The sequence below is a fragment of the Danio rerio genome, chromosome 6 (genome assembly GCF_049306965.1).
Source record: "Danio rerio strain Tuebingen ecotype United States chromosome 6, GRCz12tu, whole genome shotgun sequence".
Lineage (NCBI taxonomy): Eukaryota > Metazoa > Chordata > Actinopteri > Cypriniformes > Danionidae > Danio > Danio rerio.
This window is the reverse complement of record NC_133181.1, coordinates 41,909,713-41,933,969: the sequence shown is the minus strand read 5'-3', so window position 1 is coordinate 41,933,969 and position 24,257 is coordinate 41,909,713. Positions and strand designations below refer to the sequence as shown.

The following is a 24,257-nucleotide window of genomic DNA, read 5'->3' as shown; positions in this document are numbered from 1 at the left end:
TTAAGAGTCCATGGTGCATTTGATATTTACATGATGGACTTTGTAAGTAGAAAAACTGAACACTTTACTAGTGAGAAAAAGTTAAACAGACCATCTGCAGCACCAAGATAAAGAATGAGCCTCCTCCAGTTGGCCTCTTTACTTTCTCTTTACTTTACTCCTTTACTATTGTGGACAAGGAAACAGTGAAAACTCACTCCACTAACGATCCATTAGCCTACATATTTAATTTAGTTTGTTAAGCTCAAAAATTTGTTACAAAATTATTTCTAAACTCAACTAAATTTCCAGCAAATGAATAAATAATAATAATGTGTGGTCAAGAAACAAGTTATATACAAACATACATGCTTTTCTTGTAACCCATATGATAATGTATACGTCTAAAATCTGACAGGTGGACAAATCAAATTTTTGTAACATTTTGATCCTTTAATTTTTTTTCATATGTAAAGATATGTGTGCATTACTGTACATCCTGTGTGTTTTAAGCAATGTGTAAGTGTTTGGACCTGCATAGGCGCATAACCAACGCACTCTGCGGTGGACTCTAGACTAGTTTTTAGTTGGTCAACACGCCAACAATGAGCCTTAACACACCTCCTTTTTAGACCAGCACGCCCATGAGTCCACAAAGTGGCGCAAATAGATTTGCTATTTAAACAACGTGGCACTAAACGTTAAAATTACTGCTGTGCTGGTCTAAAAATAGCAACAAATTGCACCATACACACCTTGCACCTTATAGCACCAGTTGTATCCCAGCAGACACAACATCATAAGGCATTAATACAAGGATTGGTCAATCGGGAGGACTGGGAGAGTTCCCGGTGGGCCAGTCCATTTTTTGGCTGCGAGGGCCGGTTTTTCTAGCTGCTTGCAGCAGTCACACTTTTTTTCATTTATTTATTTATTTGACCATAGCCTCACTCTTTTTATTCATTATTTTGCTGCAGCTCCGCTCTTCTTATTTATTGTCTCGCAGCCCCATGAGCAAAATGCAGCCTGCAGGGTAATGATGATATAAGTATCATTCCGGCCACACAAGCGTAACAGTGCCATTGTGGTCCAGTGTTCAGCACGTTGCATTACAACATCTTCGATCCTCATCTGAGTAATTTTTTATTTTTTTGTTAAGACATATAAAACTGTAAGGTTGTTGAACATTTTAAGTTCTAAAGCAGCTGTTTTCTTGAAAAAGACGTGATAGTGTAATTAGAAACTGAATTGGACATGACCTTATTTTAATATAGTTAGTCGTGAACTGAGTCCCACTCCGGCCCTGGCCGCCAGCATCTAAGAACAATATTATTATGATGTCCAATAATGACATGAAATGACGTTGATGCTTGGTTGCTTCTAGGTTGTGTTGGAAAGTGACCAAATTCCAATATCTAGCCAACATCTTAATCCAACATCATATTTACATCAAATACTGACATTTATTTGTCAGGGATGGCAACCATAATCCATCGTCTGATAGACATCATATAGGTAACGTTTAAACAACGTCAAGCTGTAACAGCACTAGACATTGATATTTTGTTGATTTTAGGTTGCATTGTAAAGTGAACAAAATGCAACATTTGTCCGACGCTGGGTTCAGACATCAACCCGATTTTCATTTCCAAACAAAATGCAATGTCTAACGACGTTGGGGTACAACCTCAATCTGACGTCATGTTGACGTTCTGTGCCTGCTGGTATGATAGGGCCCTAAATGTTATCTTTTTTGTTTTCCGCAGAACAAGAAAAAAAGAAATGTGTGCAGGGACATGATGGTGAGTAAATGCATCTACAGGAGACCGTTTTATCAGTATCAATGTATACACAGAGCAGAATCTGTTGTAAAACTAGTATGAGCATTGGTATTTCTGCCATGTTGAGTGGACAATGTTGCAATTATAAGGGCGTAAAATAAAATAAAAAAATGAATAAAATAAAAAAACAACTAGGCTAATAGTAATCATATAATGGGCTAGCTAAAAATAATACAGCAAGTGGGCACTTCAACGTGCAGACCAAGAGTCGTTCTCAAAACTAGTCTTAGACTGCACAAAGATGTTGATCTTTACGATGAAAGACCGAACTGACGAGTGTGTAAGATTAAACGGCTCACACACTGAGTCGAAGACGGTATTGAAAGCTATGCGCGCCGCCGGTGGGGGAGGACGCAGAGAATGGAGCATCTGTCACACTCTGCTGCTCATTGACTGCAGGGAGCTGTTTTGGGTGCGGGGTCACAATAAGAGTCAGAAGTCAGCATCTGTGTTTAGCGTTCAGTTTGAGTGTAGAGGACATCCCAAAATGAGTAGAAAATGTGAAATAAAAAATAACGAAAGGTAGCTACTTGTGAGGGTTTTTAAAATACCAATCGTCCACTAGAGGGCAATACATGTACAATACGCTGTTTAAATGGCACAAATGACTGGAAAATTACAAATACTACTACAACTTCAGATGTGGAGTTATTTAATTATATAACATGTGACCCTGGAACACAACACCTCGCGAGTCGCACGGGCATCTTTTTGGCATTAGTCAAATGTAATGGGTCACAACGATCTAGTTGTCTTTTATGCAAGAAATCAATAAGAAATTAAGCAAAGATAATGTTCCATGGAGATATTTTGTAAAATATTATACTGTAAATATATGAAAATATGTTCTGATTAGTAATGTGCAACTTTAAAGGCCATACATTCTAAAGGTCTAATTCTAGATTTTCTACTCTTGCCCAAGCATAAATCCTAACATAAATCAATGGAAAACTTGTTTATTCATGAGATAATGTATAACCCCAGTTTCCAAAAAAAAAAAAATCACTTGTCATTACTGGTTTTGTGGTCCATGGTCACATAAATCGTGATTGTTATTTTGGACACTTCAAAATACTGTTAATATTTGCTTGAAGAGTTAACAGCCTACATCTTGCCAAATATAAACATATTTTTAACATATTTTAACATGTTAATCTGGCCTGTCACATTCCAGAGGTATTGAATTGAAAATGTTCTGGTTCTTTGTGTGCATGTTGTTTGTTAGCAAGCACTTTATAATAGCCTAATTAATGCTCCATTTGTTACATTGCTATTAAACTGATGATAAAAGCAACTTATTAATTAAATTTAACTTATGTTAATGTAATAATGTTTATCAATCAAATGTCATTACTGAGTTATTAGTTTAGTAATGCTTATAACTTTAATTTCTCATTGTTAATGCTACTTCATTATTCTTTTGCAGTTTAATTAGTTTGAAAACTGTTGTTTATTCTGAATAAAAGTTTATTGTGAGTACTTATGTGCAATACAGCAATGTATAAAACTGTAGTTTCTTTTGTTATCCCTCATGAAAAAAATACTATAATTTATTATAGTATACTATAGTGTTTTTTTAAGATTTATAGTAATGTACATGAATTCATCTGCTGTGGCAATACAACAACTATATGAACAAATTGCCCAATACTGTACTAAATGTACCACAATTTATTGAAATAAAAGCCAAAGTACTACAGTGTTCATTAATTTAACAGTTTCCAATGTTTAATACAGTATGCTGTAGAATTCATTAATAAAGGGCAGTATATTTGATAATAATAATACATTATATTAAATAGTTTAAAACATTTAAGTATATAATATTATAATATATAGTATACTATAAATATTATAAATTACTATATTATTTTTAATGTGAGATTCTATCTGTATAATGAACTCTTTTTTGCAGATTTTACCTTATATTTTATTTTTATATTGTGATATGCATAAATACAACATAATAAAATGAAAAAAAAAAAATAATATTGAAAGTATTTTACCACTACACAAAATCACCTTGACCTTTTCCTTGAAGGATCACATGATTTAATAGCTTATACGGAGGCACATCTGCACAGGCATAAGGTTGTGATTGCTGTTGGGAGTTAAAGAGCATGATATGTGAATGTCATCCTGGACAGGCTACAAGGTGACCTGACGGCACCAGCTGTGCAACTGGCCCTTATGGAACCATAGCGCTAATGCAAACTCAAGCATAAATACTGTTTACTGTAAAGCCTGGGAAAGCCTTTAATACTAGCAGATTGTAGAAATATATTTAAACCACTATGCTTTTGAGAAGGAGAGCAGACAATGCAGATGTAAATAGCAGACATTGTCGAAATCAGATAGATATATATATATATCAATACATATATGTTTCTGTCATGACAACTCTCTGAGAGATTTAGCATGGTGATGAATATGTATTTGGCAATGTTGATGTGTTTGGTCTTGGAGGCATGGATCTGCTACATGCTGCTGCTGCTGCTTTGATTATTATGGCAGATCAAATTCTAAGACTTGCTATTACCAGTTTATTCACAGACATGCAGTCACAATGCAATATAACACACTACTGTTGCAAACATAATACATATGTAACCAGGGGCGGATTTAACCAATAAGCGAGGTAAGCAGCCGCTTACGGCCCCAGGAAATCTAGGGGCCCTCAATAAATATATAGAAGTATAAATTTTGCTTTTAAACTATATATTACATCATTTTCTACCATATTTTGTATAGTGAGAACATTATTAAAAATTATTATTATTATAATTGTTATGTAATAATATTGCAAAATAAAATATCAAATTGCTAAAAATATATATCCATTGTTTATAGTTGTAAATTCATTTTAAGAAAACTAATCATTTAAAATGTATACAATGCATTATTTTAAAAGAAGATTGAGTGATATGGAAAAAAAGGGCACTTCAGGACTTGTGTCCCATAATGGAATAGCTTAGGGCCCCGAAATCTTGTGCCATATCGTTGGTGTGGGAGCAGATTAAGCATGACCTATCAGCCTGTCTGAGCATAGCTCAACAACAGAGCTTATATTACATTTTTGAAAGTGACGGGAGCTAAACATGCATCACTTTTTTGTGAGAAATTCTAAATATCAAAGAATCCCTATTTATAAAATCATGTTTCAAGAAGTACAGCTGTCTTCAAATTTAATACGTTTTAACGATATATTAAATGCTTCCATAACACTTTTATAATGGTTTCTAAAGGAACAATGTCTATATAATTCAGCATTAGCCTCACAAGATTGGATTGAATCTTAAAATAGAAAATTGTTATTTTAAATGAGAATAAGAATCATAAAAATAGTTTTTAAATTATAGACACACACACACACACACACAAACACACACACACAGTGAAAAAGTGTTGTATTGGTATGATAGATTTTATTTTGTGTTTTTTTCTTGAGGTAGACATTTAAACATGTAATACACAATTGCATACTTTGAACATTCAGAATTGTAACCGTGAGGTAGAACGTATTGTATATTTATGAAGTAACATGATTTTGTCCCATGTAATGCGTTTGTGAGTGTTACATTTGACACATTTATCAAAATTAAATATTAACTAAACTGTCATTTTCAGTTCAGTTTGTACATTTCAGTGTATGTCCAGCGTGCCTCACCATAACAAAAGCTCTCTATTCTTTTGCATGCCTCATTTAAAACAGAGAAGGGTCAGAGGGTCAGAGGAAAACACATCCAGTGATCAACTCAGGGGGCTGGGACTGCTCTGCGGGTTCCCATAGTAAACCTCACAATAGGTGAATAGTGGAAAAGACTGCGAAAAATCCCTTTAGCCTTTTTTTGCAGCAGCCCTGGGAAAGCTAGGATTATGCAGTTTGTAAAAAAAACGGCGAGTCGTTGTTTAATCATTGAAATACTGTAAGTAAAGTTACAAATACATTTCATTTTAATGACAGACATGACAACAACAAAAAAACTACACTAACTAGACATTAAAAACTTAAAATTTGTATAAGATAAACATAAAGTATGGCTTCATTCACAATTCCTGAGGAAAATCGGCTTTACATTCAAAGTTTATAGAGGAATTTTACATAATATTCCTAAAATATGAGTGTTTTTAGCTCACGGACTTCAGTGTTGGAGAACATCCATGACTATCACCACTGACATACAAATAGAATGAGAACCATATATTACACGTGTGACATGAAACTTTCAAATGTGTGCTTTAACGCAGCTTCATTTTTTTGTTCATTATTTCTTCTATTTCTTTTCCGTTCCTCTCTTTCAGTCTTCCTTTGGCTTGGATTTCATTGATTGAAGCGGTGGTTTAGTGCTTGCCACCATAACGTGCTTCACTGCACAGCATAATTATAGAGCGACAGAAAGAGGAAAAGAGGAAAGGAAGAGAATACAAAAAGAGGATACAAAAGAGTATCTGTGCCACAGGTCCCGTTAAAGTGGCAGTAAGGAATAATGATAATGTTGATTAAAGAGACATCAGTAAATCTTCCCAATCTGAAGTTTCATAAACTTTTAAAAATGTTGTTTTATGGTTTTCTGAAGAACCTCTAATAAAGCGATAGTTCGCTCCCCAAAAAAATGGAAAATGAATCATTATTTAATCACCCTCACGAATGCAAAAGAATAAATTTTGAAGAATGTTGTAAACTGGTATCCACTGACTACCATTTTTGGCTGCGAGTTTACCACATTCTTCTACCACAATCTTCTTTTGTGTTCACATGAAGAAAGAAACTCAAACATGTTTGAAACATGTGAAAGGTGAATGAAGACCCTGATATACTTCAAACTATGTTCTATATCATTCTGTATCATTAATGACTGATTGACGAAGTACTGTTTGAAACCCTCTGACACCCCTAGCTCTAGTGGGTGGGGTTGTAAATGTGTCATTTAGCCCTAAATACAACAATGGTGGCTGAGAGAGAACAGTTTCATAAACATCTAGCAAACAGCCATCTACACAAGAAGTGCATCACATTTTTACACTGATTTCTGGCAGCTAGCTATCTGCAACTCCTATATGGCCACTAACTCAAGCTAAGCAGGGGTATGTACCTGGATGGGAGACCACATGGGAAAGCTAGGTTGCTGCCGGAAATAGTGTTAGAAAGGCCAACAGGGGGTGCTCAACCTTCGGTCTATGTGGGTCCTAATGCCCCAGTATACTGATGGGGACTCTATACTGCTCAATGAGCGCTGTTTTTCTGAGACGTCAAACTTAAGTCCTGACTCTCTGTGGTCATTCAAAATTCCAGGATGTCCATCAAAGAGGAGTAGTGTTTAACCCCAGCATCCTGGTCGAATTTGCCCACTGGTCTCTGTCTATCATGGCCTCCTAACCATCCTTATATCATAATTGGCTTTATCACTCTGTCTCCTCTCCACCAATCAGCTGGTGTGTGGTGTGCGGCAATATGGCTGCCATCGTGTCATCCAGGTGGATGCTGCACACTGGTGGTGGATGAGGAGATTCCCCCATCGTTAAAAGCGCTTTGAGTGTCCAGAAAAGAGCTATATAAACGTAAGGAATTATTATTATTATTATTTTTTTTTTATTTGCCGCCGGTGTGCGCAAATTCATGAAAAAGATGTGGTGCAACAAGGTGGGCTTCTTGTCTGGTGTCAGAGCAATTGGATGTTGTTCTCCTGTCTGGATCAAAGAAGGCGGAGTTACAGCCACTGATTGCCTTATCGTCATTGACCAATGGGAGCTCAAAGGTGTTTAACACAAGTTAAAAAGGAGCTAAAACGAACTCCCCCAAAAGTTTGCTTTGGTCAGCTGCTTCAAACTGCCAAAATGTACTCCAAATAACTTCGATTTGCCTGGATTTTGTTTGAAATTACGTCATTTTAGTTTGTTGATTTTGTTTGAAGTATATCTGTGCCTTAAATAATGACGATTTAAAATTTAGCTTGAGCATCCATGGTATCTTTCTACTGGTTCATTAGATTTTGCCATTGTTCCTTGCATAAAAATGGTTCTTTACAGAACTGAATACTGTTCACTGACAGGTTCTTTGGGGAATGAAAAATGGCTCTGTTATGGAGTTTCTGATTTTACAATTAAATTTTACCACAGTACCACAGTAACATTCGTCCTGATGTTTAATACATTCAAGTATTGCTATAAACGTATAAAAAAAGCATCAACTGGCTACATCAAGTAGACTCAGGGATACGTATATTGTCCTGGACCTCCATAAGAGCGTGTCTCCAGAGGCCGCAGGTGACTGCTCTTACCCTCAGCATCTGCCTCGAGATCGGGCAGAGTGGAAAGTCTCTCTGGCCTATAGCTCTGGATGTCCGTCCCACAGCTTTCGTTGACACTTCCACCGCTGTCACCATTCTGCCGTTCACTCTTATCCCTGATTGTGTAAGGTGACACTCTGGCAGTTTTGGACTGGTCGAAGCCGATCTTCCGGTTTCGTGGGAGTTCAGCTGCCCCGTGGAGAGGTGTAGGGGTGTGCAGACCCGAGGTCAGAAGAGATGGGGTGTTGTGGGGGTAACACTGTTGGGGATAAGCGTAGCCTGGTGCAGGGGGCAAGTATGCAGATGGCAAGGCAAACGCTGGTGATGGAAGATAGGATGGTTTGGGCAGAAGATGCTGACTGCTGTAAGATGAAGGGTAATCTTGAGTGGGAGCACTGCTGTATTGTGGCTCGGAGAGATCACTTCCGCTGGCCTTCAGTGGGTCTAAACCAGCAGGCCCCTCTGTGCTGTACCCCCCTGGCCATGGCTCCTGGGGCTGCTCACTTCTCAGGAAACTCCCATGTTCTGGTAGGGCAGAGTTGAAGGAGTACCTCTCGGCGTAGCGCTTTAGTAAGCTGGAGGCACTGAGCGCACTGATGTCATCACTGTAGCCAGAGAATGCAGGACGACTGGGCTGAGGAAATGGGAGGGGCTTAGGATGAACTGGTGGAGATGTGGTGGAGGAGACATCATAGTGTTGCTCCGCCCACTCGGATGACCACTGCATCATTACCACACCTGGAAATAAAATAAAAGTGATACAGTTATATGCAATCTATAGGTTTCTTTACCACTGTATATGTTTAAAGAGCATTGGGTATGATCTTTTTTTAAATAGATAGTTTACATTTCATTTAGCAACCTTAAAAGAAGTTATTGAGTGACGCGGTGACGCAGTAGGTAGTGCTGTCACCTCACAACAAGAACGTTGCTGGTTCCAGCCTCAGCTGGGTCAGTTGGCATTTCTGTGTGAAGTTTGAATGTTCTCCCCGCATTCGCTTGGGTTTCCTCCAGGTGCTCTGATTTCCCCCACAAGTCCCAGGAGGTACGTATTTGTGCAGATTTTGTTTTCACCGACATAACACGACGAGCTAACCGGTAAGACTGGTTGTGTTGGGAAAGCTCTCCACACGAAGGCGAGCCATCAGCTGGTGAATTCGAATAGGAGCGTCACCATAGCGTTCGCTTGAAAAAACCAAATGCGGCCATATGTACCTCCGGCCACACGTAATCGCGGTCTCCAGAAATGTCCACGGGGCTACGTTTCAGAATGAGCTTGGGTTGAAAATGTCTGTAGTGTATGAGTGTGTATGGATGTTTCCCAGAGATGGGTTGCAGCTGAAAGGGCATCCGCTGTGTAAAACATATGCTGGAAAAGTTGGCGGTTCATTCGTCTGTGGCAACCCCAGATTAATAAAGGGACTAAGCAGAAAAGAAAACGAATGAATGAAAAAAGACAAATATTGAAAAAGACAAATTGAAAAGACAAATAATAAAACAATATAATGTAAGTTTCCATTACTTTACTCATTATGAATCCATTAGAAAGATAAAGGAAGAATTGAAACACATAATTCACCCAAAAATGAAAATTCTGAATAAGATTTTTGAGTTGAATCAATCAATCAATCATTATTGATAAATAAATTCATCATTGGGAATTAACTGCACAAGCCAACTTAAGGAGGTTTTTAAAGAGACAGTCTACAAAAAAATAAAAAAAATAAAGATGTATTGTGTAATTATTCTATTATATTATTGATATATATATATACATATATATATATATATATATATATATATATATATATATATATATATATATATATATATATATATATATATATATATATATATATTACATTTTATTTCTTGTTTAAAAAATAAGCAAAATAAACTTTGTAGGAATTTAAATAAAAATGCATAATATTCTGCATATGAATACCAATTTTGCAGCAGATAGTAGGGAAGTGTGGAATTTTTTTTGCTGTTTCTGCAATTTCTCAGATAATTTTTATATAGTAAACCCACATCTATTGGATAGATAGATCCCACACACATTGCTATAATATGTGTTCATATGATAATATATGCAAAATTTAACTTGAAAAGACAAAATCAAACATTGCAACTGTCCCCAAGCAAGGGGATGGTTGCAACAACCCAAAGGGAGAGTTGCAACATTTATGAACATGTAATAATAAAAAAATTCTAAAACATCAGGTTGGATGTTATTTTCAAAATGTAAACTAGCTGAATGTGTTAAATTGTCCATATAAATACAGACTATTAAAAGAACAAGCAACAACCAATTATCAGGCTTAAAAAAACTGAACAAAACAATTTTAATTACTAAAAATCTAGACTGAAGCTTCTTCGAACTTTGAAATGAATTAATTAATCCATTATTTAAAAAAAAATTAAATTACATTTGAATCTGTGATAAAACTAAATTCATTCATTCATTTTCTTTTCTTTTTTTTAATCAGGGGTCGCCACAGCGGAATAAACTGCCAACTTATCCAGCACATGTTTTAAGCAGCGGATGCACTTTCCAGCCACAACCCAACACTGAAAAATACAATTAAATTTTACATTGTTAATATGACCATGTTTTACATGAATTTTGTAATTTTGGACAGTTGCAGCATCATGTCAACCCTGATTAAACTGTCTATGCTAGGGAGATACAATAGCTTTAACGCTTGAAAGCTATACCTATGTAAAGCTAAGAAAACAATGATTTAAATTGTACAACTGAATAATATTTCACAAAAACAGATTAGACAGTATGAGAAATTTTCCGAACATTTAAAAACAATTTTTTTTTACTAAAAAAGGGTTTTATACTGAAGGAACGGTTACATTTGGCTGATTTCTCTGAGACTGAAGGAGAGTCTAACTGAGAGTATGTGATATGAATATCATCATTCTAGCTTCCTGAATGAGCTAGATTAAGTCTTGTTGCAACTGCCCCATGTTCAGGGTTTCTGCAGGTTTCACCAAGTTAAATTTAATACATTTTAAGATATTTTTAAGACCATTATGAATGAAATTTTAGACTTTTTCAGGGCAAAACACTAAGGATTTTATTCGAATATCCCAGTTGGAAAAGATTTTCACTTGCCCTATTAATAATTGATTATAATTTAATACATTTAATAATACAATAATAATAATTTAAAAATAAAAATCTAGGTCAGGTCAATATCACCATCAGTAAAAAAAGAGAACTTTTAAACAAATGTTACCGTAAGGAAAGTAATTAAATTCTAATTTTAAATAAAGAGATATAAGTTTTATTAAGATTGGGATTGTTGGTGATTCTATGGATGTTATGGCCAAATTGGGTAGCTATACACGAACCAAGGAAAATTAAGACCTGTTAAAAAAGATTTAAGACCTACAACACAACATTTTAGTAGATGTAAGGCTTTTTAGGATCCCACGGATACCTTGATATTACTACTGCCCACACTCTCCCCGACTATTTAAAAAGATAGCTGTTAAAAAATGGACAGAATACTAAGATACACCCTAAAAATAAAGAAAACCTGTACTACTTGGCATCCCATTGACCACTGAATTTAACTTTTAAAAAAGTAAACAGTCCCATTAAAGATCTTTCTCTATTTTCATCTGGTGTATTGTTTCCTTCTGACACTTACTTTGTTGTAATTGTGGTAGAGGCAAAACCGTTTCAACTTCACAACTGGACTGCAGCAAGAATTCACCATATGGAACCTCTTAGTAATCTGGACAAGATGTGATCTATTCTTTGCGTCTTAATCTGTGCAATCTCAGTAACACATAATCAGTGCGCACATCATCCTTCTCACACATTCTGATGATTTAAAGACAAATTAAAAAAGCGAACAGTGCTGAACGCTGGATTAACTGAAGAGTTATATTTACACAGTATAAGTGGGTGTGTGTGTGTGCACGTGTGTCTATTTTCGCCTTCTGGAAGATGAAGACAGATTAGAATCGGCAGATTACAGTAAAGTTCTAGCTAGAGTAGGAGACTGACGGCACACTAAGAGCATTTTAAACAAATATACATCAACATTACTATATTCACCACAGTTCTGGAGTCAAGATTTTTGGCTAATCCAACAAATCCTTGCTACGCATAAATGCTCTTGTTCATTCCGAATAGTTAATGCCTATGGCTGTTTCTGTGTTATCTTTATATCTTTTGCTGCTTCCCTCCATTTCACACACTTTCCACTGAAGAGACAGGATCCCATCCATAAATACGGCTGCACACGGAATGCTAAGAATTCAGCCTGGGATCTATTTACAAAGCACATCCTCTGCACACACACAAGCACACACACACACTCCAAGTTGTACATCACACAATGACTTTTCTAACAAATCAAATAGCAAACAAATCTGCAATGCTAAATCAGTCACAATATTACCCAATTACATGAACTGCAAATGAACTTTGATTCAATGTTGATGGGCAAAAAACTTAATTTTAACACAATAAAGATTTTAATTTTTATATTTTATTTTTATCAGTGCATCAGCCAATAATCAAGACTTACTATTTGTCCTAGAAAAAGTGAAGAGACTCTTGAGATGAGAGCAAAGAAACAGCTGCTAAAGTCATTACTCTCTCTCTGGCTACTGCTGAACACACACATTACCAGGAGAATCTTGTCCAGCATGAACACATTTACATATGCACAAAACAAAAATGTAATTATTAATGCACATGTCTGTTTGCTCTTTTGCACTCACCATGCTGTTTTAACCAGAATTCTGTATCAGCTTATTTTTGTGAGTTGATTGTAAAAGCTAATGATGTGCAAAAGTCTTCCCACCATTGTTCATAAACACAGAAACCTGAAAGAAGAATTAATTATTACTACACTTTGCATATCACAATAAATAATTACTCCATTTTGCATTATATATCAAACAATATAATAAATGATAGTTTCAAAACATTTTTTTAAACACAGCTACACTAAACACACAAATTCACATTTAAAAATAACATGAAAACGAATCAGCACTATGCACGTAACGTTACCATTAAACATTATGCATTTTACCCTCTCATTCACTTTAACTTCATATGCAAACGGCTAGTAACTTCGTCATGGTGAATAGCAGAGAAGATTGAAATATAAACAGTATTTTACATGCATTAAGGAACATACCAGTGCTTTGTGCATCTCCATTGCAATGTAGCAGTTGTAAGTAAATTCCAGGCTTTACGCTGCCATGCCTTCACACTCTTTTTTTTTGTTTCTTGCCTCTTCTTTTTTTCTTCTATGCAACTCTGCACAACCTCCCTCTGTCCTATGACAACAGCCCCTCCCCCAGCCAAATCCTCCCTTCCCCCGCCCTGCCTTTATGTTCAAAGTATTTTAGCAGAGAGAGAGAGAGAGAGAGAGAGAGAGAGAGAGAGAGAGAGAGAGAGAGAGAGAGAGAGAGAGAGAGAGAGAATGACTGACTTTAGGAAATTAGTCAATAAATAGATTTGGTGCTGTTTAATCGACAGTGTCACCCACACAAATGTTTTTATTTTAATCTGCACTGCATTTTTTAAACATGTTTCTTGTTAGTATTATTTTTATGTTTTGATTTTGCACGTCGTATTTTTTTCTTAAAACAAATTGGGAGATAAAAACGTCTCTAAATGAAAATATAACTTAACTTCTATGAAGTAAACAGTTGAGGGTGCTGTTGGCTGTAATATTTCTGCTGGAGTGTTGACGATCTCTGGAATAAAGATTGAGTGCTTGAGAACATTATTCAAGATTGAAATATACGGTATATTTATTTTTGTTCATTATATATATATATATATATATATATATATATATATATATATATATATATATATATATATATATATATATTATGAACAAAAATAAATTCACTTGGCATTCCTCCTACTTTTTAAAAAATGACACAAAAGATCACAATCATTGCATATTCACAATCTTTCCACCCTTATTAGCAATAAAAATAATACAATATTGAGTAAATAAAAATAACAAAATAAAATAAATGATAAAGAAAGTTAAGTACTAATAGAGTTCTCAAAATATAAAAACAAAATCATCTGACAAATATAACTTGCTTTTTAAATTATTTTTTTTCTTAATCACAAATTCTTCTCTAAACACCACTAGCCTTGGGGGAATTTTTAAAAATGTACATTTATGAATATATATTTTTTATAATATTAACAAATTATTCTTTATATAAGATATATGTTTTTATCCTTAAGTATTAACCCAAACTCAATAATTTTCCATGAGAAGATAAGTTTTACAGATATTTTCTGTTTTATCCAAGATAATACTTTGTCCCATAAAGTTTGAACCAAATTACGTTGGAAAAACAAGTGTTGTTTCAATTTAAAATCGCTCATTTAAAATCCCTCATTGCAGTTTCGGGTAGCTAGATTATTTACACAGATTCCAAAAATGTAATATTTAGTCGTAAGTATTTACGAGTTCTTAAAATCTGGACTAAAATTCCTTTTAGATTTACCATGTTTGTTTATGCAATGCATGGATTTTTCTGTTCTTTTAAACAAATATTTGCTTCAAATTGAAGTTATTATTTCACTTATTTGGATGTTTATGGTTCCATAATGTTCACATGAATTTCAGATAAACTATTAAAATATAATGTTGTCTTAGATAATGTTTTTTTTAAACTTATTATACTAATACAAACAACAAATTTATTACAAAGCTAGCTAATGGAAATTAAGTTGTTCATTGTTAAATCATGTTAACTTACAGTGCATAAACTAATGTTAGCATGAATTTGGATTTTAATAGCACATTAGTGAAGGCTGAACTGATTAATAAACGCTGTACATTCATTATTAGTTTATGTCAGTAAATACATTAATTAACAATAACTAATAGAGCTTAAGTGTAAAGTGATTTATTTAGCTGAAAAATCAGAAACTAAGCCAAAGGAAAGTGAGTGTAAATTGTGACCAAAATGTTAGTGTTTTATTTTTCTAGTGTTATTATTGCTTTGATTGATTGGTTTGTTTTGATTAAAATAATATATTAAGATTTTAAATTGTTAAAAAAGCACTGAAGTATTTATCTTTTTATATGCTGGCATTTCCTTCCTTCCCTCTTTCCTTCCTTCCTTCCCTCCTTCCTTTCTTCCTTCCTTTAATAGATTAGGAAACCTACTTAATGTGATATTTAACACACTTCATATTGTTAATAGCCTAAAATTGTTTAAAAATTAAAATTAATTATCTTTGCATTTATGGAACAGTATAATGCAAAATAAAATCTATGTGCCGTCTTAGATCCAAAGCCATTAAAAGTATTCACATTACCTAAAATATTTAATATGTAAAATCAAAAACAAGTCCTTTGGTATTCTTAAAAGAAAAATTTTGAAATGGAAAAGTTTCCTTGCTGTGTGCATAAAATATAAAATGAATATTCAAAAAAAAAAAATGAAAGACAGAAAACCTTAACTAATGTGAATGTGGCTCCTGCTGGTCTGGGAACATTTGTTTGTGTCATGTGCAGGTTTGAATGTTTGAGCAGCCGTTACTCTGTCTAATGAAAGACATGAAAACCACCAGGCCCTCCGTCTCAGTGAAGTCAAAATTACAATTACATTAAACAAGCATGTATGAGACGTATAAAAATAGTTTTAATGTCTTGTAAGAAAACTAGGTTAAGACTTAAAAAAAAAAAAAAAACATTTTCATTTGATATTATTTTTTGGAAACATTTTTATAAAATTCCTTTTAGTAATAAAACCTTAAAGGGTATAGTTCACCCAAAAATTGATATTCTGTCATCATTTACTCACCCTTAACTTGTTTCAAACCCTAAAGACTTTCCTTCTTCTGTTAAATGCAAAATAATATTTTAAACAAAGCTGGAAACCTGTAATTATTGACTTCCATAGGAAAAGGTCTACCATTTTCAGCTTTTTAAAAATAACTTATTTTGTGTCCAACAGAAGAAATCAACTCATAAACGTTTTGAAACCACTTTAGGGTGAGTAAAAATTTTTTATATTTTCGTTTTTGGGTGAAATATACCTTGTTTGAACATTGCACATATCCCTTTGTAATGTTCTATAGCACTATTAGGTTGTGAATCAGCAAGAAAAGTCTGTCCAAGATAAGTTCTCGTATTCAAAAACTTTTTTAATGCACATTTCCCTGTTTTCATATTATCTTTGGCAGGTGATCAGTCACATGACAAATTTTTCTGCAGCAAAGATGGCAGCCTCCAGTTTGTATACTAACAGTGGATCATGCGTTAGCCTAGCATTTGTCATTGAACTGAATGGGAATGCTAACATCATTGCAGGTATTGTAGAGTTCTATAGTATACTGTATGTCATCTTAGCTTTAAAATACAATTTATATTTTCAGTTGTTCACAAATATAAAAATTTTTTGGCAATTCATACTTGTTTTTCACTCAGCAATGTCATGTAAACTTGGTTTAATAATGTGCCGACTTTGTGTAGTTTTAAGTGGTTTGTAAGTTTAAGCTTATTCCTGGTTGTTGTTGAGAATTTATTGAATAATCGTTTCAGGGCTGCTCAATATAATGTTTCAGCATCAACATTCATAGTTAAGACTTTTATTAAAGTTATTAAATTCCTGTACCTAAATCAGACTTCCTAAAAACCATAAAGCACAGTATGTTTGCCTTATTGTTTTTAGATCTGCATGTAATTTGTTTATTATATTTCATACAGATGCACTGCCATATAAAATGATCCTAATTAATATAAAATTGTGAATTCCTTACAAACAGAACTAATCTGGTAAAATACTCAAATGCAGTTTCTCAAATGCAAATGTGTTGTTTTAGTTAAAATATTTTGTAAAAACAAAAAAACAAAAACAAAAAAACTTGCTGACTCAAAAGTATTGTTAACCCATAACCTATATACATTTTGTTTATTAGGATCGTTAATTGTATTTTTGGAGCTATTCACAATGTCTTGATCTTTTTTGGAGCACACAAAATCAATCCACCTATAAGCTTTTTAGCTAATCGGATTAGCAAGAGGCTTACAGTGCCCAAGCAATGGATATCTAGCCAGCTAATTAGCTATCAAGGCATTAGCTGATTGCGCACAAGTCAAATAAACAAAGCCCAATGACTATTCCAGATTTATTGCTGTTTCATTGTCTTGGGAAAATGATCAGTCTCGAAACACATAATCCTGGACTTAATTCTTGCTCATAAAATTAAATGTTTGATAAACTGGAATTGGTGTGGATTTGAAGTAAGAGGTTCTTCTTGGAGTGGAACCAGATGGCCCTTCGCAGCTCTTCAAATGGCTAACATTAAAAGCCATGTCAAGCTTTGGTATATCTTGTTAGTGGAAGTTAATAGCGCAGAGAAACTAAAACATCTGTAGTTCATTTTGAATGTTGCCTATCAAATGTCTCTATCTTTTCTTTTTCAAATATTTTACAAATTATGTTTAACAGAGTAAGACATTTTTCACAGTATTTCCTACAATGTTTTTTTCTTCTGGAAAAGTCTTATTTGTTTTATTTCGGCTAGAATAAAAGCAGTTTTAAACATTTTTCAAAAACCATGTTAAGGTCAATATTATTAGCCCTCTTAAGCAATATATATATATATATATATATATATATATATATATATATATATATATATATATATATATATATATATATATATATATATATATATATTTTTTTTTTTTTTTTTTTTTTTTGACTGTCTACAGAACAAACTATTGCTACAATTATTTGCCTATTTACCCTGACTTCCCCAATTAACCTCATTAACCTCGTTTAAATGGCACTTTAAGCTGAATACTAGTATCTTGAAAATATCTAGTAAAATATTATGTGCTGTTATCATGGCAAAGATAAATCAGTTATTAGAAATGTGTTATTAAAACTATTATGTTTAGAAATGTGTTAAAAAAATCTTCTTTCCGTTCAACAGAAATTGAGGAAAAAATATACAGGGGCTAATAATTCAGTAGGGCTAATAGTTCTGACTTCAATTGTATATTAAAAAAGATCACTGGTATAAAATTAACTGTAATGTTATGGTAAATTATCTAAGGTGCCATCTAAAAAATAAGACATTCACTGTTTTGATTCAAGCTTGTTCAGTTTAGAAAATGTGTGCACAAGAAACATGATGCCTGAAAACCTGATGCTGCATAACAAGCAGCTTAAATCAAAGTTAGTAGGTAATATTTTGTTTCTTTTCGTGTGTGCATGTGTACTGGTATTACTTTACTCCATATTTACCCCATATTTCTCTTGGACAGCATGAGTTTGTTTGTTTGACCCCAGCCCACCCAGAACTACTTTATATTTAAAGATAAAGTGATCAAAAAAATCTTCAAATAGAAAACCACAATATTTCAGATCTCTGTGTTTGCTTTACTCATTTTTTTTTCTGTTGGCAGGCATGGATTTATTTCATTATTGCTTTGGTTTTGTAGAGAGGTTCACATTTTCTCATTCCTCTTTCATTTGGAGATATCCGTTTTACACTGCTACAATACAGGATTGTGCATTATAAAGACTCAATACACAACCAAACATTTAAAAAGCTGCCTATGTTGCCCTGTAACTGTCTTTAAGTCAGACTGTAGGGTGAAACAGGGTTCATTGACAGAAAGCAAATACCCTGTAAATGACATTATAATGAAGAGAAGAAATATGGCCAGAAACCAACATGGCTCTGTAAATTGTATAGTTTAAACAAAGTGGAAGGAGACTTTCAAATTATAAAGCTTCACCACAGGTTTCATTGAATGCAATTTATAATTGTCTTGAAGTTGTTGTTGATCTTTAGGACCGTCTCCTGTAATTTCACTCTTTTTTTCTCAGCCATCAAGCGCATCCTGGAGCCTAAATATAGAGGAATTAGAATCAGTGACTGTATTTAATGCCCTATGAAATACAAGAATTAAACTTTTCCTCTTTACTTGAAATCTTCCCCATCTAGAAGTTTCTTGTAGGTGTTAATTTCCGCTTCCAGTTTCATCTTCATATTAAGGAGTGCTTCATATTCCTGTCCCTGTTCTGTGATATTTGCCCTCAGCTGTGCCAGCTCAGCTTCAAGTTGAATTATGATGTTATTTAACTTCTCCATCTCTCCATTTGAACGTATCTCAGTGTTTCGTAGAGTATCTTCAAGTGACGCTTTCTAGAAAAAAAGAAAAGATTTCAGATCGATTCAACAAACTTGATGATGATCTAAAACTATGGTGTGTAAGAGCACTTTACCAGGTTTTGTTGTGATGCAAGCTCTATTTCTAGTGTTTGAATCTGTCGGCGTAGGTCATTACACTCCATCTGAGCACCTTGTAATGCCTCTGTGTTCTGAGCCACCTGCACCTGAACATCTGCTATCTGAGGAGAGAGAGACTCATTTTCAGCTCATTTAAAACAAGTCATAGAAATCGTACTGTCACAGTCAGGGGTTTCATACCTGGGTTTCATGCCACATTTTGAGTTCCTCTGCATTTTTGAGAGCCTGTTTCTCATAGTTAGCTCTCATGTCTTCCATCACTTGAGACATATCCTGGCCCTTGGGTGCATCAACATCCACCTGAACGCCTGACTGAGAGATCTGGCTCCGTAGCTCATCAACTTCCTGTCAAAGTTAAATAGATTTGTCTTATTTTCAAAAAAAATTATTTATTATTGTTTCATTATACTACTATTATTATATTATAAGTATATTATTGTTTATTGTATATTATTATTATTATTATTATTATTATTGTATATTACAATTATTGCATATTAATGTTCCTATGTTTCTCTATGTTCCTACACGTATTATGTTATCATTTTGTATTTGATTTGTCACCTTAAATTGTAAGAAATCTGAGATGAAGTTCAAAAGAAGTACTGTAAATTATACAGCAAAAATCAGACCAAGGCACTGGAAAATTGTGGAAAGAATTTATATTTAAAAAAAAAAACTTTACTGACAAACCATGTCAGTAAAGACTTTTTCATATATTTTTTTCCCACACTTTTCCAGTGCCTTGGCCTGATTTTTGCTGCTAATTCTGATGAATCCCAAAATAATTAAGCTACCCCTGAGGTCTTTTTATTTGATTTAGGATTTTTACTGTAAATTATACTTTTAAATAGAACTGTATGTTAGTATTTTTTTTCTACAAGTTGTAAAAACACATTGTGGACAGTTTAAAGGCCCCATGAATTTTAAATGGCTAATAGTCGGTCGTTTAGTTATCCATTCACAAATAGCACACTTCATCTGCACTTGTTTTTTCGACTTATAATAGCATAGTTTCCATTACAGATTTTGTTGTATTTTCTAAATGTTGATCAAAACTATTGTGCAGAGACAAAGATAAAACTATCAATTGTATGTGACTTGAACAAATTTTTCCTCTTGTGATAAGTCGTTTAAAAAATCATGACAGTTTTTGGCATGTTTACATATCACACTAGCCATGTCTTTGTATTTTGGAAGACCTCAGTGGTTTAGGGAGCCATTTAGTAATGGAGCCACCTATAAGCTACTGTAGCATGCTATAATATTTGTTTTTCTTCTGATGACTCATTTTACACTACACAGATTTTTATCCAATCAAATGCTCTCTAGAATTAGCTCCTCTTTCAAATATCGCTACAGAAGTCTGTTATGTGATAAAGGAAAAAGGAATCATTTTCCCTTTTAAAAAGTGTAATGCAACTCTTAAAATTATCTCGCCCAAAAATCTAAATACCTCAAAACAGGGTAGAAATCTATTCTCTTTACATAAATCCAGGGGTCTTTAAGCTTATTCAAAGAAGAATTAATCTAATTCTCTGCGACTAGTTTTAACATGGCTCTTATGCAATGTTTGATTACATTTTCATGGTTTTTCTTGAGGAAGACAAGCTCTTCTTTCAAGGACTCGATTTCTCCCTCCACATTCAGGCGACCAATATTGGTTTCATCTATAACTTTCTTTAGACCTGCGATGTCTCCTTCCACAGACTGCCTGATTGCCATCTCATTCTCAAACCTATAACACACGCACACGCACACGCACACACACACACACACACACACACACACACACACACACACACACACACAACAGACATTCAAGGAATGCACATAAGTGTTTAGTGAGCATGCCAGTAGTCCAACCATACATTTGTCATGCTAAGATTTCTGGATTTTGTGACTCTAAAAAGTACCACTTTCTCATAATCATGTTTCTTTGATACCAAGTTAAATCTTTGGATATTTGTGGTGTTGTGCAGTTATGGAGACTGACTTGACTCTGAAGTCATCCACAGCCAGACGAGCGTTGTCAATCTGCAGAACAAGACGAGCATTGTCCACAGTGGCATCAAACACCTACAGGCAAAACAAAGAACATATTTCACCATACAAAACCTGTTTTTGACATGTTTTCATTTAGTCCTAGCAGAGATAGATATGATTTGTCAGATCTTCATTTTCAGCATCCTTGGAATTTAGTTATTTAATAAAGTTAGCTATGGAATTAGACTTTGTTTTAAGTCTCTTTATGAAACCGGAGCATGAAAGGATTTGATTGCGCAAGCCTGTAAAATATGAGACGAAAGATAGAGTCGCTTTGCAGTCAGACTTTGCTTTGACAGGTTTATTTTTGCTTTGCAGAACAGGTGAAATTGACAGAATGATTAAACAATGCTTCTACAAAGTTCCTCCATATGCCACATCCTCCCCTGGTGAAAGCGGAAGCTGGTATCATGTGCTGCTTCTTATCAGACCATTTGAAATGTCATAATATTTAACTTAAAATATGCTCTTTATTATTCTACATAAATCTTAGTTTACCTTTTTCTATTTTACCACTTGAAATATAGGAAAGATCAGACATTTCTAAACTTTAAAAGTTTTGTAATGACTCAACCGCGACTGCTATAAATGATGGTTCTTTTGAGTTCTTGCTGTAGAACCGTGTGACCATGTGTGTGATTACTTATCCCACATCTGTTTTGCATTATGACTCTAGTCTGAGTCTGTGTAGGACGTTTCAGCTGGCTACAGTTCGTCAAACATTCCTCTGATGCTTCAGAAACGATTGTGAATGTTTTATTTGTATTAGCCGTTGTCATGGTTGCTTATATTCTAAAACCCAATATGGAGGGTTTAGAGGAATTTCCTCAGTAGTAGCCAGAATGCACACAGAGAAAAGCAGAACAAGCACAATAGAAAGAGAGAAGACAGAAAGAGAACAGGGCGTGTGCCACACCCTCCATTGAGATCTGCAGAAATCTGATCCACTTTTATTACACTATAAAGGGTTCTCAAGAACAGTACAAAAAGCAAGTGTGTAGTACTTTATTTTTTTTATCACTTGACTGTCTTATTTTGCACGTACATACTTAGCATTGTCATTACATAAAGTTAGTAATAACTAGCTTTCCCTAAACCTACCCCTGAACCGTTTACTCATGTATTTGTCTCATATGACCAGTATTTTTCTAGGTAAGTACACTCTACACGTATACTCAGTGTAAAATAAAGTACAACCCTACAAAATGGCTGAGCATTTCTTGACCAAAAAAAGTTTTTATTATAATATATTTTATTATATTATATTAGAATCTTTTTAATAAATACATTTTTCTAGTAATTTATCCAAACTGTAATTATAAACGCACTATTGTTTAGATAAACGCAAAACTCCACATTTTCTTCTTGTGCAAACCTTATTGTTTTCATTTGTAAATCTTGCTTCTTTATTTCAGCCTAATCTCTGTGATTCAAAACATGTGGTATCTCCTCCTCCCAACCTAAATAACTGTCTGCCTCTCTCAAACTCTGAAATGTTTCCTTTAGCAACATGGCCCCCGTCAGACACAGAGAAACAAATGTAAATCAAGCTGTCAACATCCCTCACCTTCCTCCTCAGGTCATCCAGGATGGCGTTGTACTTGCTGTAGTCGCGTGTTTCTGGTCCACCTTTCTCCAGAGCCTCTCGAATCTGCTGTTCCAGTTTGCCGTTCTCCTGCTCCAACCTGCGCACTGTGTCCAGGTAAGCAGCCAGACGGTCGTTTAAATTCTGCATCTGGCCTTTCTCATTGCCCAGCATGCCACCTGAGGACCCAGAGCTCGCCAAGAAGGAACCCCCTGCGCCAGAGCCCATGCCGGCTGAGCTCACCTTGAAGGCTGTGGAAGAGGAAATTCCCCCACTTCTAGGGGCTGAACGATAAGACATCGCAGAAGCGGATGAGATTCTGGTGCCTTGCCCACCTGCCCCACCATACGTACTGGCAGCCCGGTAAGCGGGCGCAGAGCGGGTGAAGGAGATGTGAGAGGCCTGGGGTGCGTAGAAGCTCATGGTTTTGGAGGAATGAAGCTCTGGCTGCAGTAGAAGATGAGTGTGCGCTGAGGGATGTCAACCCTTGAGAGCCACTAGAAGAGAACTGTACAGCTTTTATACCCCCACCAAACTCTTTCTGTTCCTCCTTTTCTCTTTTTGACTCAAACACACACACGCGCACTGACCAACTAAGACCCTGCCCACATGGTCCGGTTTTTTTCCTTTTGCATTACTTTTTTCAGTGTTCTCTAACGCCCGTCCCACATCCTCTCTCTCTTTCTCATTTCCTGCCTCGATCTCCCCCCTCTGACTCCCTCCATCTGAACCCAATCCCCAAGCTCATCTAGACACATACATACTGCAACAAGATACAGCCTCATTTTGTGCTTTCAGTCCCACAATGCTTCAGTGAAAACTTAAATAGCATGTTTAGCTGAGAAGAACAGGGTTTGAGAAAGTAAACAGTGGTTTATGATTTCAATCAGGCACCTTTGGGACAGGTTACACCTAAATGTGCATTTTCCAAAAAGAGTGGACACATGTGGATTAAATGTAAACATGTTTACAAAACTCAGATTCTTAAGGGGGGACTTCACCCAAAACTCCCCTGAAGAAGCTTACGAAGAAGTTTGCAACAACATGATTGAAGAGCATCTCTTTAAAATATCTAAAAGCTCTGTGTTTATTCTTTGAGATGTTTCTGCAAACTGCAGCCCTACAAATAGGCTCGCTTGCTTTTTACCTTTTAAGGGCCTGCTCAAAATTGCATAACTGCCCAAATATGTTGTGTTTGAAAACATTGATAAGTTGTAGAAAAA

General features: G+C 34.9%; 2 protein-coding genes across 4 annotated transcripts; both read right to left on the bottom strand.

The window, feature by feature from the left end:
* Positions 1-5,223: 5,223 nt before the first annotated feature.
* si:dkey-195m11.8 lies at positions 5,224-13,400 on the bottom strand. 3 transcript variants are annotated; one of them, XM_021477213.2, is made up of 3 exons: positions 13,285-13,400; positions 12,860-12,964; positions 5,224-8,845 (listed from the first exon to the last, which is right to left on the bottom strand). In XM_021477213.2, exon 3 carries the CDS (start codon positions 8,835-8,837, stop codon positions 8,028-8,030), a length of 810 nt encoding a protein of 269 aa, XP_021332888.1. In that variant the 5' UTR covers positions 8,838-8,845; positions 12,860-12,964; positions 13,285-13,400; the 3' UTR covers positions 5,224-8,027. The 3 variants fall into 3 exon arrangements, with proteins under 3 accessions (XP_021332888.1, XP_068078116.1, XP_068078117.1); XM_068222015.1 differs by lacking the exon at positions 12,860-12,964; XM_068222016.2 differs by lacking the exons at positions 12,860-12,964; positions 13,285-13,400 and adding an exon at positions 9,021-9,529.
* A 5,120-nt stretch (positions 13,401-18,520) lies between these two features.
* Positions 18,521-23,514, bottom strand: krt18b (keratin 18b). Its single transcript, NM_200568.1, is given in 7 exon segments — positions 18,521-19,000; positions 19,078-19,298; positions 19,379-19,504; positions 19,584-19,748; positions 20,985-21,141; positions 21,400-21,482; positions 23,017-23,514. Coding segments are annotated over 7 exon segments (1,218 nt in total). The 5' UTR covers positions 23,458-23,514; the 3' UTR covers positions 18,521-18,975.
* Positions 23,515-24,257: the final 743 nt, after the last annotated feature.

Bases quoted from the DNA above. Each gene is read 5' to 3' on its own strand.
- si:dkey-195m11.8 (XM_021477213.2), bottom strand. From the start codon at position 8,837: ATGATGCAGTGGTCATCCGAGTGGGCGGAGCAACACTATGATGTCTCC.